Source organism: Culex pipiens, chromosome 1, assembly GCF_016801865.2.
Source record: "Culex pipiens pallens isolate TS chromosome 1, TS_CPP_V2, whole genome shotgun sequence".
In the NCBI taxonomy this organism is placed as follows: Eukaryota; Metazoa; Arthropoda; class Insecta; order Diptera; family Culicidae; genus Culex; species Culex pipiens.
Window position 1 is genome coordinate 967,368 of NC_068937.1, and position 16,931 is coordinate 984,298.

Sequence of the window (16,931 nt, forward strand, 5' to 3'; positions counted from 1 at the left end):
TAGAGCTGGTACTTCGGATATCCGGATAATTTGCAGCATTAATAATTCTATTAGAAAATGGACTACCTAACTTATACAAGACAGCTTTATCTCAAGACTGTGGGGTGACATAAGTATGAAACAAAATAATTTTACAGGTTTTCAAAAGGCCTTTGATTTTGCATCACATGATTTATGGCCGAATACTATTATCCGACAAAACTATCCGATCCGTTACATTTTTATTTTTAAATCAATTTTAGGTTCATCAAATATTTTTATTCAAATAAATTTCAGTTCTGATACGATTTACGTATATCTCTTTTGATTTGGTTTGATTAAAAAGATGATATCTGTTTTTATCTAGCAAAAAATGTAAATTATCCGGATATCCGAAGTCCCAGCCGAAGTCAGAGGTCCCAGCTCTATTTTATTCATCAAGAAATAAGGCCGATGCAAATATTTAAAAAAGTTTTTGTCCCTCGGCCCTGGCCGAGGTCAAAGGGGGGGGATTTAAATAACAAGCCATAATCTTTGTGTGGTCCTGCATTCCTATCGGGAATCGTCTGCCGAGGTTAGTCGCTGCGCGGAGTGTGGGCTCACGTCCGATTGGTCCAACTGTCAGCCGAAGAAGGAGGAAGAGTCTGCCCGGAACTCTTGCCTGTGTGCGTGGCTCTCACCGATCAGGTTTGATCTGTCATTGCAGGGCTGGACAAAGGGGCACTCAGTGGAGTGCGCTCAATTACACCACAATAGGGTGATCTACACCACACATCTCTCCTCTTCTCCATTGAAAAAACAGCTTTATTTTTCCTATAAAATGAGTTTGACAAGAATTAAGCAAGCTGTCTTTCGTCATTCAATTCAACAACATCTTTTAGTTCAACAACTGTTCGCTTGCGTCTTTACTGAACAGCTCCGGCTGAATCCATCACTAGCGTTTGGCTGGACTTGATCACAGAAATTATTTTTAATAGGACTGAAGATCTTCAAACATCGTCTTGTCGCACACCATGTGTTTTGTTGCATCAGCGTCGTGAATCTTCTCGATTTTTCCTCTTCCGTTATCTTTAGAAATGACACGCGCTGTGTCACTATTATTGCTTTCAACAGCATCATCCACCCAACGATGGAAAGACTTTGTGGTTATTTCCTGGTTCTTTCCGGTTCCGTTGCTCTGGCCGTCTTTTTTTCGACAATTGAAGAGAGACCAGAGTCGTCTATTAAGCTCGGTTGTCCTTTTCCCTCCTCGTCAAGCAGGCGTTTTTTAACGTTCTCCAAAAGGGCTCGATCGGTAACCAGCGCGTTGAACGATCCAGGATGCGCCAGCAGACGTTCTCCGTCAATTCTCCGTTTCATCTTAACGTCGGCCACACTTTACTCCCGTAGAACCTTCTAACTGGAGGAGGAGCGCTTAAATGTTTCCCAAATATCTTTTATTATCCGCTTGTCCTTTACGTGCTCCAGCTGGTCCTCTGCAATCCGGTCTATTAGTAGGTTCTTGCACCTACGGTTTCTGATTAGCCGTTCTACTAGAAACCGCAGTCTTGCGTACATCTCCATAATTTCCGTTCTCAGCGAATTCGGACATTCCCAGGGCAATCCAGCGGGCCCTTTTTCTCCATCAAGATGAGACTTTCAGTTGGAGATTTAGCACCATCGGACAGGCACCTCATACTCACACATCTTGAACAAGTTGAACAACATGTTCGTATGTTTCTGCTATCAAAAATAAATCGTAACTTTTCTCGCTTCTCATAAGATTTGCTCTATATATTCCATGTATTATTATCCGACGAGCTGCTCTCGTTTAACAGGAATTAATCAACTCAAAGCTTTTATATTCACCATTATGATCAATCGCGGCCTTCCAGGCTATTTACCACGGCGGGTTCATTTGACCCACCGTGCCCAACGCGACTCTTTTCTTTTTTGCAACTAATCGCGGCCTTCCAGGCTATTTACCACGGCGGGTCCATTTGACCCACCGTGCCCAACGCGACTCTTTTCTTTTTTGCAACTGATCGCGGCCTTCCAGGCTATTTACCACGGCGGGTCCTTTGACCCACCGTGCCCAACGCGACTCTTTTCTTTTTGCAACTAATCGCGGCCTTCCAGGCTATTTACCACGGCGGGCCCATTTGGCCCACCGTGCCCAACGCGACTCTTTTCTTTTTTGCAACTAATCGCGGCCTTCCAGGCTATTTACCACGGCGGGCCCATTTGACCCACCGTGCCCAACGCGACTCTTTCCTTTTTTGCAACTAATCGCGGCCTTCCAGGCTATTTACCACGGCGGGTCCATTTGACCCACCGTGCCCAGCGCGACTCTTTCCTTTTTGCAACTGATCGCGGCCTTCCAGGCTATTTACCACGGCGGGCCCATTTGACCCACCGTGCCCAACGCGACTCTTTTCTTTTTTTGCAACTAATCGCGGCCTTCCAGGCTATTTACCACGGCGGACCCATTTGACCCACCGTGCCCAACGCGACTCTTTTCTTTTTTGCAACTGATCGCGGCCTTCCAGGCTATTTACCACGGCGGGCCCATTTGACCCACCGTGCCCAACGCGACTCTTTTCTTTTTTGCAACTAATCGCGGCCTTCCAGGCTATTTACCACGGCGGGCCCATTTGACCCACCGTGCCCAACGCGACTCTTTTCTTTTTTGCAACTAATCGCGGCCTGCCAGGCTATTTACCACGGCGGGCCCATTTGACCCACCGTGCCCAACGCGACTCTTTTCTTTTTTGCAACTAATCGCGGCCTTCCAGGCTATTTACCACGGCGGGCCCATTTGACCCACCGTGCCCAACGCGACTCTTTTCTTTTTTTGCAACTAATCGCGGCCTTCCAGGCTATTTACCACGGCGGGCCCATTTGACCCACCGTGCCCAACGCGACTCTTTTCTTTTTTGCAACTAATCGCGGCCTTCCAGGCTATTTACCACGGCGGGCCCATTTGACCCACCGTGCCCAACGCGACTCTTTTCTTTTTTTGCAACTAATCGCGGCCTTCCAGGCTATTTACCACGGCGGACCCATTTGACCCACCGTGCCCAACGCGACTCTTTTCTTTTTTGCAACTGATCGCGGCCTTCCAGGCTATTTACCACGGCGGGCCCATTTGACCCACCGTGCCCAACGCGACTCTTTTCTTTTTTGCAACTAATCGCGGCCTTCCAGGCTATTTACCACGGCGGGCCCATTTGACCCACCGTGCCCAACGCGACTCTTTCCTTTTTGCAACTAATCGCGGCCTTCCAGGCTATTTACCACGGCGGGCCCATTTGACCCACCGTGCCCAACGCGACTCTTTTCTTTTTTGCAACTAATCGCGGCCTTCCAGGCTATTTACCACGGCGGGCCCTTTTGACCCACCGTGCCCAACGCGATTGTGTTGTCAAGGCTCGCAAACTCCACCGCACTTTGCAAACATTTTGACGGTCCGCCAAATCCACCTTCAAGCAACCACACACTCACACTTGCTTCACACAAAAAAAACTCTCGCCACTCTCCGACAACTTCAACAGTTATCTCACTTTGGTTACCCATGAAAACCAAAATCGATGAAAATCCTCCTCAGCAGACGATTCCCCACAGGTTCTTGAAGTTGTAAATAAAATCACAACTCCGTCACGGTCGCCAATGTGTGGTCCTGCATTCCTATCGGGAATCGTCTGCCGAGGTTAGTCGCTGCGCGGAGTGTGGGCTCACGTCCGATTGGTCCAACTGTCAGCCGAAGAAGGAGGAAGAAGGTCTATTCCCGTACTTGCAGAATTGCAGAATTTCTGCAGCTTCTGCAGAATTCTGCAGCCAGCATAAGTCACTTTTTTGCAGCACGTTCCCGTACTTTTCAGCTCGCTCTCTTCATCTCTCTCTTTTGCAGAAGTTCTGCAAGGAGAGAAGCGGCAAAACTTTTGCCTGGGTAGCGCGTTCCAGTACTTTTCTGCAATATTGTACACAGTTGAGTGGATTTACTCAAATTGGGTATTAATTTTTTTTTAATTATTTCAAAATAAAAAAAAATGGTTCACAAAAAAAGTAATTGAAAGAAATTTACCTCTATAACGGGGATATCAATTTTTATGCAGTACATACAGTATTTTATTTAATAAATGAAGGATGTATTTAATTTTTTACATTAGGTAACAATTTAACAAATGAGAGTGGCAGGTACGTTTAATAAATATGATTAAAAAAAAAGACAAACAAAGGTGACTGGATGTCACATGAAAGAACAACGGTAACGCAGCGAAATTGACAAATTGATAAAAATGAATCAAAAGCTCAAAATTTTTGAAACACTTAAATTAAGAAATTTGGAAATTAAGAAATCTGGAAATTAAGAAATCCATAATAAAAAATATATAAATAAAACTAATATTTTCAAATTGAGAAACTTTCAAAAAACATAAATCAGATAAATGACAGATAAAGAGATAAACTTTCAAAAAACATAAATCAGATAAATGAGAAAATTAAAAAATCAAATAACTATAAACTAAATATTTCAAAATGTTTAAAATTTCAAAAGAATCTTAATTTTGTAAATTCAAAATAAAAAAATAAAGGTTGAAAAAAATCGAAATAAAAAAAACTAAAGTTTGAATATTTATGAGTTTAGAACACCAAAAATTCGCAAGCTACAGTTAAAAATAATAAGATAGAAAATTAAAAAACTCTGTTAATCAAAAATTTTAAAACTCAAACATAAATAAAATAGAAACAGTTCAAATTCCCAATCTCTAGATCCTCTAAATTTAAGTTTCTAACCTAAAATGTGTGTTTTTATGATTCAAGATGGCGAAGAATTTAAGAATTTAGGAACTTAAGAATTTAATAATTTGAGAATGTAGGAATTTAAGAATTCAAGAATTTCAGAATTTTCAGAATTTTAATTTCGACAAAATTACATCAATTTTTTTGTTCATATAAGAATACAAATTGGTAGCACTGTTAAAGGTACAATTTATTATTTGCAAATTAAATTTACATATTATTTTTACGCACATATTTAGTATATTCAAAATCAATTTAAGATCAAAAAATATTCCTAAACAAATATTTATTTATTTGAAATTATTAAACTCAAAAGGAACGTGTTTTAAAGTTTTTTTTTATTGTATAGTACAATTTTTTTTGTTGAGGTACTAGCCGTGCTGTAATACTATGGCTTAAGTTATCAATTTTTTATCAGGTAAAAATAATAACACAAAAAAATCGTTTTATCATTTAAATGAATAAACTAAACCTGAAATCGCTAAAATAAAAAAAATCGTTCTCAATAAAACCAGACATAAAAAAAAACTACAACTACACCAAAATCATTTATCATTACAACGAATAATAAAATGCTTGATTTCACCCAACTTGCAAATTTTATGTAAGCGTGTACTCAACATCCATCACACCAAATTGCAGTAACATTTCAACAAGAAAGAGAAGAGAGAGCTTGCAGAAAAGTACGGGAACGGTTTTGCTGCAACTTTTACCTCTCTCACTGCAGAAGTTCTGCCTGAGAGAAAAGTTACTTTTGTTGCAGAAAAGTACGGGAACGCTCTGCTGCCGTTTTTGTACAGAATTGCAGAATTCTGCAGTACGGGAATAGACCTAGAGTCTGCCCGGAACTCTTGCCTGTGTGCGTGGCTCTCACCGATCAGGTTTGATCTGTCATTGCAGGGCTGGACAAAGGGGCACTCAGTGGAGTGCGCTCAATTACACCACAATAGGGTGATCTACACCACACAATCTTCACATTTAAATGAAAAAAGTGTTTTAAAATGCATTTTACACTAGTTCAGTTGTTTTGCAATCATTAGTTTTTAAAAAAATCTAAGATCTGACAAAAACAAAATTTGTATCGAAAAAAAGATTTTGCATCGAAAATTTTCAAAAAATCTTAAGATTTTTGAATAAACCCAAACATGCTAAAAATGATTTTGAACGCAGGAGAATGTATTTTAATTTGATTTCAGTTGTTTGCACTTGAATTTTCATTGAAATTTTGAAGTTTATTGTAAAAATATTTTTTTTTGCCCCCTGATTTTTCGGGCTAATTTTGAAGGGGGGGGGGGGGGGGGGGTGACAAAAACTTTTAAAAATATTTGTACCAGCCTAAAAAAAAAATACATTAAAATTCAAATAGTAATCCATGGTCTCTACACTTGAATAAAAGAAAATTAAAATGCCTTGAACACCAGTGCAGTTATGTAGTATTGTAATCATCAGTTTTTAAATTATTTAAGTATATAAACCACTTCTCGACAGATCTATGACCCGACAAATTTAAGATTAAGCTCAATTGATTGGACTAGCGATTCTAAATCAATCACAAAATTTTCCAGGAGAGCTGGTTCTAAATACCAAAATTTTGCTGTATTCAGCTTTGTTAAAATCTAAACATTTAGACAGACCTTTTTTAAAAATTTTTAAATTAAATTAAAATTCAAATAAAAAAGAAACAATGTGAAAAAAAAATTAAGATTCAAAAATTATTTTTGCCTTTCACTCTCTTTTGCGTACATTCGGTTTGACCCAATCTAACTATCCTTTAATAAGAGTGCACAATTTGCAACCGACGACCGTCGTCGATACTTTTGACATTTAGCGCAAATTTTCGCAAAAGCCGCGGCAGTTCAACGTTCAAAACGGGCACAGCCAAGGAAAAAAAACAAAAGTTTCGCCGCTCTTTAATTTGCACGATTTAAGTTGATAAATTAAGCATTAAATGCAATTAGCACCGCGCGCATCACGATGCACTCGCAGCGCACCCAAAACTTCACCGACATCTACGAACTGCTGCGAAAGCTGTGCAAAACGGTGGTGGGCGATCGATATGGTGAGTGTTTGTGTTTTTTTTTCTGCGAAATTTTCGCAAATCGAATCACCCTCCGGAACCGTTTGGTGGGTGAGGAGGGTTGGACGTAGAAGGAAGGGGTGCGAGGGTAGCAAAACAACAAACTTTCTACACCACCCAATCTGGTCGCATTTCGACGCCGTACGGGTTCCCCGGTGACCGTTCCGACACTAACGCGCCCGCTTCCTTCCAGGCACGGTGCTAAAAGGAGTGACCCAGCTGATTGCCAACACGCCCAACTCGATTTCGGCCTCGGCCAGCGCGGAAAGTTCGATCGTGGCCCGTGTTGGGCAGCACCTCGGAGAGCGGAGCGCCGCGGACCAGGCGTTGTTTCACGGCCTGCACGAGCAGCTGAGTGCCTACGTGAGTTGTTCCAGGTTGATCCGGCTGGGCGTGATTTTGATTGCTTCCTCTCTTCCAGACTGAAAGCAAGCGCCGTGCGCAGATTCTCGAGTTTTTGCTGCTGCTCGCGGACACGAATGGCCAGGCGGGGGCGACGAACGGGGGTCCGCTGTTGAATCTGGACCTGCGCGGGGACATGAGCAACAATAGCGGGAGTTTGCCGCCGATGGCGGCGACGACGACGTCGTCGTCGGCAGCTGGGGTTGATTCCGGTGGTGGCGGGTTGGAGAGCATTTTCTCCAAGATTGAGCTGCGTTCGACGCGATCGACAACGATGATGCCGTTCAAGAGTGGGGGTTCCGCGCTGGCCACGACGACGGCGAGTTCGACCACGTCGGGGGATTTGTCCGAGGACGAGGGAGGGTTGGCGGGTGCGAACAATCTGCAGGATCAGCTGATTCAGGACGTGATTTATGCGTGCACCGGGATCGAAGGGAAGTATCTGAAGAAGCACGTTGTTACGGGGGAGTTTCGGCTGGACCACGTTAAGGGACGAACGCTCGGGATTGGGGACGCCGGGATGGTGCTTCAGTTGGCCGAGGTTGGCCACTTTCACAACAAAGTCGCTAAATTTACCAATCCGAAGAGCGATTGCTACATGAAGGGGAACTTCGGCCAGGGCTACATTGCGGCGCTGCAGAAGGAACTGACCCAGTACTACGGGATGTTGGCCATTCTGCAGGAGGATTTGAACCGACAGCGGCGCGAACGGTCCACCGGAGATCGGTTGACGTTGAAGAAACTGCGACTTTGGTTGGCTGGTCCGATGGAAAGGCTTCAGTGGCTGGCGTTGATTTCCGAGTCTTGCAAGGAGCTCAAGGGAGGTGCCCTAGCCACAGTCGTGTACGATTACACCACGAACGGTCACCCGGAGAATCGTAAGCTCGCACAGGAGTTGCTCCGATCGGCGTGTATTCCGCTGCAGCAGGCCCTCATCCGGTGGTTGATTGACGGAGAGATTGTCGATCCAAACTGTGAGTTCTTCATCGAGGAAATCTCCGAGGTCAGCTTCGACCAGTTGTGGCATCAAAAGTACCGCATCCGTCGCAGCATGTTGCCGGGCTTTGTGAGCGATACGATGGCCAAACGGATTCTGGTCATCGGCAAGAGCATCAACTTTCTGCGGGAAGTTTGCCAGGATAAAACTCCGGTCAAAGCCCGGAACGACCTGAAACAGTGCCTGGAGAATGATTTGGACTATCTGTACACGCCGGTTTGTACCACTAAGTTGCACCAACTGGTGGACAGCGTGTACCTCAACACGTCCAAGCAGGTTCTGGACATTGTCCTGGGTCCGCACCGTCTCTTAGACCACCTGCAAGCGATGCGAAATTATCTCCTCCTCGGCCAGGGCAACTTTGCCGACATCCTGATGGAGAATCTGCACGCCGAGCTGGACCGACCGGCGAGTGAAATCTTTCAGCACGACCTGTTCTCCATCCTCGCTGCGGCGGTGCGAATCTCCTCCTCCGAACAGGATGAACCGGAAATCCTCAACTACCTAGACGTTCACTTCCTGACGCACTACGAGGGCGAATCCGGCTGGGACGTGTTTGGCCTAACCTACAAGGTCACCGGAGCGCTTTCAACCATCCTGGAGCCCTCCCTCTGCCGATATCAAACCTTCTTCAAACACCTCTGGAACATGAAGCAGGTCGAGTTCATCCTCTCCCGAACCTGGAAGCGTCAAACCCTCAACGCAAAGTCCCTCAAACCCCTGCAAAAGTACATCGGCCCCATCGTCCTGCGCCTCCAACTGACCACCTCCCAAATGATCAACTTCATCTGCCAAATGCAGTACTACATCCTGTTCGAGGTGATCGAGTGCTCCTGGGTCCAGTTCATGCCCCGCGTCAACCAGGCCAAAGCCCTCGACGACATCCTCGAGGCGCACCACCAATTCCTCGAAGAAATCCGCATCGGAATCTTCCTCGACGACAGCTCCCAGTCCATCACCAGCACCCTCGACCACGTCTTCAACACCGTTCGCAAGCTGGAAGAGTGGCAGGAGCGCTTCTACCGCCTCTGCACCACCGAATACGACGCCCAAAAGTCCTTCCAGGAAGCGATCGAAGCCACCGCCACCAAAGGCGACTACGGCGTCACAACCGAGCGCCGCCTCGAACGCGACGAGCAGCTCAAATCCTTCGAGCAGCATCTCGCCACCCACCAAACGCTCCTCCAGGACATCGGCAACGCGTACGAAAACTACGTCGGCCAGTTCCTCTACCAGCTCGCCATCTCGACCAGCGAAACGCTCCGGCAGCTGGGCATGCGACTCGACTACAACGAGTACTACAAGCACCGGGACCGGCGGCTCAACGTCCCGCTCACCTTCCAGCACATCCGGATGAGCATGGCGGCGAACAGCTCGCGGGCCGCGGCCAAACGGCAAGCCGCCAGCACGCCCTCGATGATGTACTGACGGCGGCCGGCGGAGAAGTGGCGCGTCGCGGCGGCGATGGGCTGCCTCAAGGGGTGTTGCGAGCTGATGTAGGAATTTTTTTCGCGTTTCTTGTTTAAGGGTCGATTGTGCCAATTTAATTGTTGAGCGGCGAACGGAAGCAATAGAAATCGATTTGATACGATTATGTGTCTGTTTTTGAACAATAAACGCTTATGCATGTATTGTGGCGAGTTTTCTTAGTTGTATTCTCTCGGCATTCGATACCCAATTTCGGGGCCACCAGATTCACAAAGACTTGTAGCTTCGACGTGTTCTGGTTTCACTTCCGTAGAGCAACACCGATTTGAAGTTCGGGTAGAAGATCCGTAGTTTTGTGCGCAAGCTGATTTGGTTTGATCGCCACAAGGTGCTAAGACCCGGTCCCTCCATGATGGCAGCGGCAGCCAACCTCCCGATCGCCTACTGACCACGGTCCGGTTCCAGCTTGTCCCGTTCGGACGTGTGTGTGTGTGTTCCAATCCAATATGCGCTGGCCGGCAGCGAAATTATGGGAAAGTATAGTTTGTATCAGACTTGGGTTGTGCTGATACAGCTTATCTCTGCCCTCGCGCTGCTTCCAATGACCCATTTCAGAATGGCAGAGATCCTAGCGGCCCAATTCCGAGGTCATTGGGCAATGTCTGGCCCCGCCTAAACATAGTACAAGAACCAGAGGGGTCCTCGACCGAGGGGGACGTCACTCCGCGATAACACACTAAAACGCACAAAAACGAGCTCGAAAAGCATCAACGCTTCTCATCGTGCCGAGATTTCACATAACGCCACCTTAAAGCAAGTTATCGCAAGTTAACGCGCGTTAAAGCGATTTAGACTACTTGCAACGCGGCTCTACTTTGTTCTAGCTGTTTCATTTTTCAAATAGAACTGAAACAGACCACCCGCAACGCGGAGTTGCAGTTTTATTTTTCGAGTAGTATTTTGAAACCGAAATAAAACTGCTCGACGAGTTTGTTTCAAACGTGAGGCGATTTGGAACTGGAATAGAACTCAGTTTTAAAAAAATCAGATATATAGAGTTATCCACGTTTTTTTACACACACACTATGATGCTGTGTTGATAATCATACGCACACAATTAAAAGCATTTTTTTTTAAACAACATTTAGATCAGCGCGTTGCGAGCATCGTGTTCTAGTTTCATTTACGCCAGTTCTTAAAAAATTAAAACTGCTCGCAATTTGAAACAATTATAAAACTTCGCGCTGCAGACAGTCTTAAAGCGGTCAGCGACTGCTCGATTTTGAACTAAGCAAAATCGTTCTTGCAGCCTTGCCATCTCAAATCGAGTAGTTTTTAATCGAGTTTGGCAACTCGGTGTTTGTTTTGCTTTTCCAGCAGTTTTTGTAAATAAACAAAGCAATCTGCAATCCCCGAGAATCAGAGAGCAACAGTGGTCGGTGTACTGCCTGGCGTAATCGAGCTGCTCACACTAGAGGTCGCAGCTGGCAAGGGTTGCAGCAATCTAGAATGCAAAAAAAAACCAAAAGTTTATTCCCCACCTTCGTCTGGTTTTGCACCATCCGGATCGTCTGGAAGATGCAAAATCATAGAAAATACATTCCTTCTCCAATAAGTTTTGCACCTTCCGGACTGTCCGGAAGGTCTAAAAACAAAGAAACAAATGTCTCCTTTAACCTTGTTAGCATAATCGGAATAATCCGGAGGGAACACAAACAGAGAAACAAATTCCTCCTCAAACGTTCTATGCACCTTCCGGAAGGTCCAAAAACAAAGAAAAAAATTCCTCCTCCAAAGTTCTTTCCACCTGCCGGACTGTCCGGAAGGTCCAAAAACAAAGAAACAAATGATTCCCGGAACCACGTTTGCATCTTCCGGACAATCCGGAAGGGCTCAACATAAAAAAGACAACTTTGCAGGCAAAAGGAAAACCCTGGAACACAAACCCGTCACAAGCGCCGGATACGGTTCCGGCGGAAGATTTGTCCCTGACACTTTTCTTTCAAGAAGAAAGCAAAATACACTGCTCGAACGGTTTGACAACGAGAAATGTCATTTGCTTTTGACAGTTCTCGCTGTCAAAAAAATCGAGCAGTCTGAAGCGTGATCGCAACAAAAGGTAAGCCAAAAAGCAAGTTATCGCGGTTAACGCGAGTTAAAGCAAGTTAAAGCGGAAAAGCAAATGTTAGCGCTGCAAAGGTTTAAAAGGGGAGCTTTATCGCTCGGTGAACGCAGGAGTGACGTCCCCCTCGTCCTCGACCTATCTTTAAACTTCCAATCCCTTCAGGCAAAACATGGATCAGCGCGTATTTAATAATTGTTGAAAAGTAGGCAATATCCGGATAAGTCCGGAATTCTTGCTGCGCTCACAAGCCTCTATCACGAGAAGCTTGATCCTATTCCATGCCGACACGACTCACATCCTGGCATACAGATATGCTAGAAATTGTTGGTCAGATGCTGCTTCCGCATGATATCCACGTTCTCCGACCGACCTCAACCGATCACAGACCACACACTTTGCTGATCTTCCAAGTACTTCTTCTCCATCTGCAACATCTTCTCCAGTAGCAGATGAATTGTGTGGGGTCCTCGTCATTCCGGACGCAGCTCGCAGGCTGCCGATCATCCTCCCGACCGCCCTCTGACCACATGTCCGGAATGCCGCACACTCGATCACCATCGCCGCCAGCACCGTCCTCGTTCACAGCTACCACTCAACTAACTCTCTCTCTTCCGTTTTCCCCCACACGCTGTTCTCTCTCAGCTTATCTGTCAAGGGGCATGACACTCAGCGGATCAGACCCTACAATCCCCCCTTGGTTTTATTTGAATGATGTTGACCTAGTGCAAAACCTAACAATGTCAATAGAAATCTCTAACTTCTTTAAAATAAAATAGTATCTGTCATATGTGAAACTCTACTCTAACTTACTGCTTACTGTTATACATATTATCGTCTTGAGACCTGTTTTACCCATTCATCGTAATAATGTGGTGCAGATCGTGAAGATGACCTATTAATTATGCTACTCTAATGTATACATCTTACACAACAAAAGTTGAATAAATTCTTCTTCTTCATCTGTTGATGCATAATCAATTTCCATATACATAAACGCTTTTACTATGTTCAACCTTTTGTGAACTTAGCCATGTTACATTAAAAATTACTGATTTAACATTTGTTTATCTAGGATACAGAATCTCTATTTGTTTTAATATTGATGATGTCGGTAATCACATCAAGATGTACTCGAGAACTATATTTGTTTGACTAAATATATCACTGGAATATATTCTCCAAGTAGAACGTCTACCGCAGCACAATATCCTGAATCAACAAATTTAAAATATATTCGTTATGGTCTTGCGCAATTCACTATATTCGTCTTACACAACGTCTGAAAATATATAACAAAACACACCATCACAACGTAACGGAAAACATCCCATGATCTTAATCTCAGTTATATCCTGCTTTAAAGGTAAAATATTGTATCGATGGGCTTGGTTTCGATTTCTTCTTCAACACAAGAATGATTCGTTTACAAATAAATTCTAATTCAGATCCTATCCAACCCTCGAACAAAATAAAGTTGAAACAATATTCCAATGAATCAGTATCAAATGCAAATGTCAAATGTCTTATGTTGAAACTTCATTGAGTTCTTCAATATCACCTCATATTAACCACAATATATTTCCTCAGTTATAATTGCTCAATTCCTGTCACAGGCATGCATACTGTTAGACAATTGAGTGCCACTTCATCTAAGTAAAGTGAAAATTTCCTAAGATTTTATAATAAAACATACTTATTATTCACAATCATAGTTCACTACTTTAAACTATCAAACAAATCTAGTTCAACAAAACATATAGTTTTGTAATTCATAGACATCGATATTGTTATTCAGAATTAAATCAATTCTAAATTTCCTATGATTGTTATAATGCTTAGAAACATCTAAAAATTTATTTATTTAATATTTAATCGGACAGAAAACTCACTATCAATCAATTTAATCTAAACCATGCATCTAACCAAATTATATGATATATGCCCGAATCAGAAACAGTTATTTAAAATGAGAACTACAGTTTCAGACTTTATTGATGCCTTTTTATAAAGTAGTGATTGATAAACTTCAGTTATGTAACTAATCAGCACTTTTACCATCCAATGCTTAGTTAGCCTACTATATTATCCAGTAAATAGCATTTATTCTAGTGTCGTGCCATCGTCAATAATTTAGAAACCTCTCGACAAATCTTCAACCATGTACCAACATCTATCTATTCTTCTGAGCAATGAAAACTTCAGAAAACTTTAGTAAGACATTTTTTTAAACAAAGTCCTGTGCAACAGTGTTACAAGTAATGTTCAACCATGTCATCTAAAAATCTTTATATCTAGCAACTTCGAATAACATTCCATACAATGAACATGAACACTTCCGAATAACCTCCTTACTAGAAAATCCTCTTATAACTTAATTCTTACTCAAAATATTCATTAAAGTTATCTAAGTCCAGACATGTCTTCGAAACAACAACATAAACATAACGATAAAACTATCTGCCTTTCACTTCCATCGAACATCTGTTAATATCACAAAAGAAATGCAAATGAGCTCGTCACTAGCGCAGTTTCTGATTTGTCAATCTACTTGGCAGTTGATGCTCACTTACGCTACACCATAACGAAAACAACGAATTATTCCCCCGTTGCGTTTAATCTCTATCTTTAATATGTTAGCGTATAAAATATAAACCATTATCTTCAGTTAGACTAAAACTGTTATCATTAGATATAACACAGCTGTAATTTGTTTCCAGTCAAAAATCCTAACCATTGATTCGATGATATACACAACTTTTATCGGATTACAATTTAACGCCGAATAATATCCACAAACTTCTTTTTACAAGACCTTCCAGAAAAATCCACAATCCACCTCAACGCTTTACATCAGATTATACTGTGGATATTCACAAGCCTCTTCTCCTCCTGGTCTTACAGCGAAAATTCACAAATCATCTCTATGCTAGGCATGTGTTGACATCCACAAGCCTCCTCAGCGTCAGTTTTACAGTTAATACCCTCACCCTGGCTAGTGAACATCACTAGTCAAATTAACACCAGGCATTTAAGAAACATTAATTACATGACCTTCACTTTTCTCGAACCTCCGGAACATTGGCAGTGATCCTCTCTTGAATTAACATTTTCATCTTAGAACAAAATATATATAACCAATTATTGAACGTAACAGATGTCATTCGTTGAAGCATTAGAAATTACAGATTAAACCAACTTTTAACCCAAGAACTACTCGTGAATAAACACTTCTGTTCATCTCTTGTGACAATTCACACCTTCTTTTAACTCACTATTTGGAGAGTAAACTGATTTACCAATTACAATAGCTGTTACGATTCCTCTAGAAACCCTCTGACACATCATTAAACCATTTAAAGAGTCATTACGGTTTGCAATCAATTGCATACTCCACCCTTGAACATCCCATGTATTCATCACCTATAACGATGATTTCAGGAGCAATTCTTATTTAATTCTTGAACAGCTTGACAACTGAACATCTTACCCGTGAACAATCCATTTGTTCACCACCCATAACAACAGTTACAGGGACAACTACATAACAATTCGTGAACAGCTAGACAACTGAACACTTTTCCCGTGAACAACCTTTTGTTCACCACCTATAAAAATTATAGGGACAACTCATTACGATTCGTGAACAGCTAGACAACTGAACACTTTACCCGTGAACAACCATTTGTTCACCTCCTATAATAATTATAGGGACAACTACAACCAATTCGTGGACAGCTATACAACTGAACACTTTACCCGTGAACAACCTTTGGTTCACCACCTATAATAATTATAGGGACAACTCATTACGATTCGTGAACAGCTAGACAACTGAACACTTTACCCGTGAACAACCATTTGTTCACCTCCTATAATAATTATAGGGACAACTACAACCAATTCGTGAACAGCTAGACAACTGAACACTTTACCCGTGAACAACCTTTGGTTCACCACCTATAATAATTATAGGGACAACTCATTACGATTCGTGAACAGCTAGACAACTGAACACTTTACCCGTGAACAACCATTTGTTCACCTCCTATAATAATTATAGGGACAACTACAACCAATTCGTGAACAGCTAGACAACTGAACACTTTACCCGTGAACAACCTTTGGTTCAGCACCTATAATAATTATAGGGACAACTCATTACGATTCGTGAATAGCTAGACAACTGAACACTTTACCCGTGAACAACCATTTGTTCACCTCCGATAATAATTATAGGGACAACTCATTACGATTCGTGAACAGCTAGACAACTGAACACTTTACCCGTGAACAACCTTTGGTTCACCACCTATAATAATTATAGGGACAACTCATTACGATTCGTGAACAGCTAGACAACTGAACACTTTACCCGTGAACAACCTTTGGTTCACCTCCTATAATAATTATAGGGACAACTCATTACGATTCGTGAACAGCTAGACAACTGAACACTTTACCCGCGAACAACTACATATTCACCACCTGTTCAACTACAGGGACATTTACCCGTGAACAACTACATGTTCACCACCTGTTCAACTACAGGGACATTTACCCGTGAACAACTACATGTTCACCACCTGTTCAACTACAGGGACATCCACCCGTGAACAACTACATGTTCACCACCTGTTCAACTACAGGGACATTTACCCGTGAACAACTATATGTTCACCACCTGTTCAACTACAGGGACATTTACCCGTGAACAACTACATGTTCACCACGTGTTTAATCACAGGGACATTCCACCCGGAAACATTCCACCCGTGAACAGCTTTCTGTTCACCACCTGCAACCAATGTTACAGGGACATTATCTTGGTGCCTGACTTACCAACGACTGTCTAAACCCGGAATAAAGTAAACCATCCCTCCACGCTCCGCGTGTAAGCTCGTCTTTTTGTTGCTTTAACTAGTACCGCAACCCAAATTACAGGATAACCTATTTTCGTCCTACGTCAAAATAAAACATAGTTCTGCGTCAAAATGATTGTAGTCCTACGATAAACAATTAAAACTCTATGTACAAATCAAAGTAGTCTTCCGTAAAACAATTAAAAATCTAAGTCGAAATCATTGTCATCCTGCGTTAAACTACTCGCATATCTACGTCAACATAATAATCCTACAATGAAG

At 42.8% G+C, this 16,931-nt stretch overlaps 1 protein-coding gene across 1 annotated transcript; it reads left to right on the top strand.

Annotated features, from left to right (window-relative positions):
* Positions 1-6,637: 6,637 nt before the first annotated feature.
* Positions 6,638-9,869, top strand: LOC120424288 (gamma-tubulin complex component 3). The gene is made up of 3 exons (XM_039588361.2): positions 6,638-6,820; positions 7,032-7,201; positions 7,260-9,869. Exons 1-3 carry the CDS (start codon positions 6,736-6,738, stop codon positions 9,663-9,665), a joined length of 2,661 nt encoding a protein of 886 aa, XP_039444295.1. The 5' UTR covers positions 6,638-6,735; the 3' UTR covers positions 9,666-9,869.
* Positions 9,870-16,931: the final 7,062 nt, after the last annotated feature.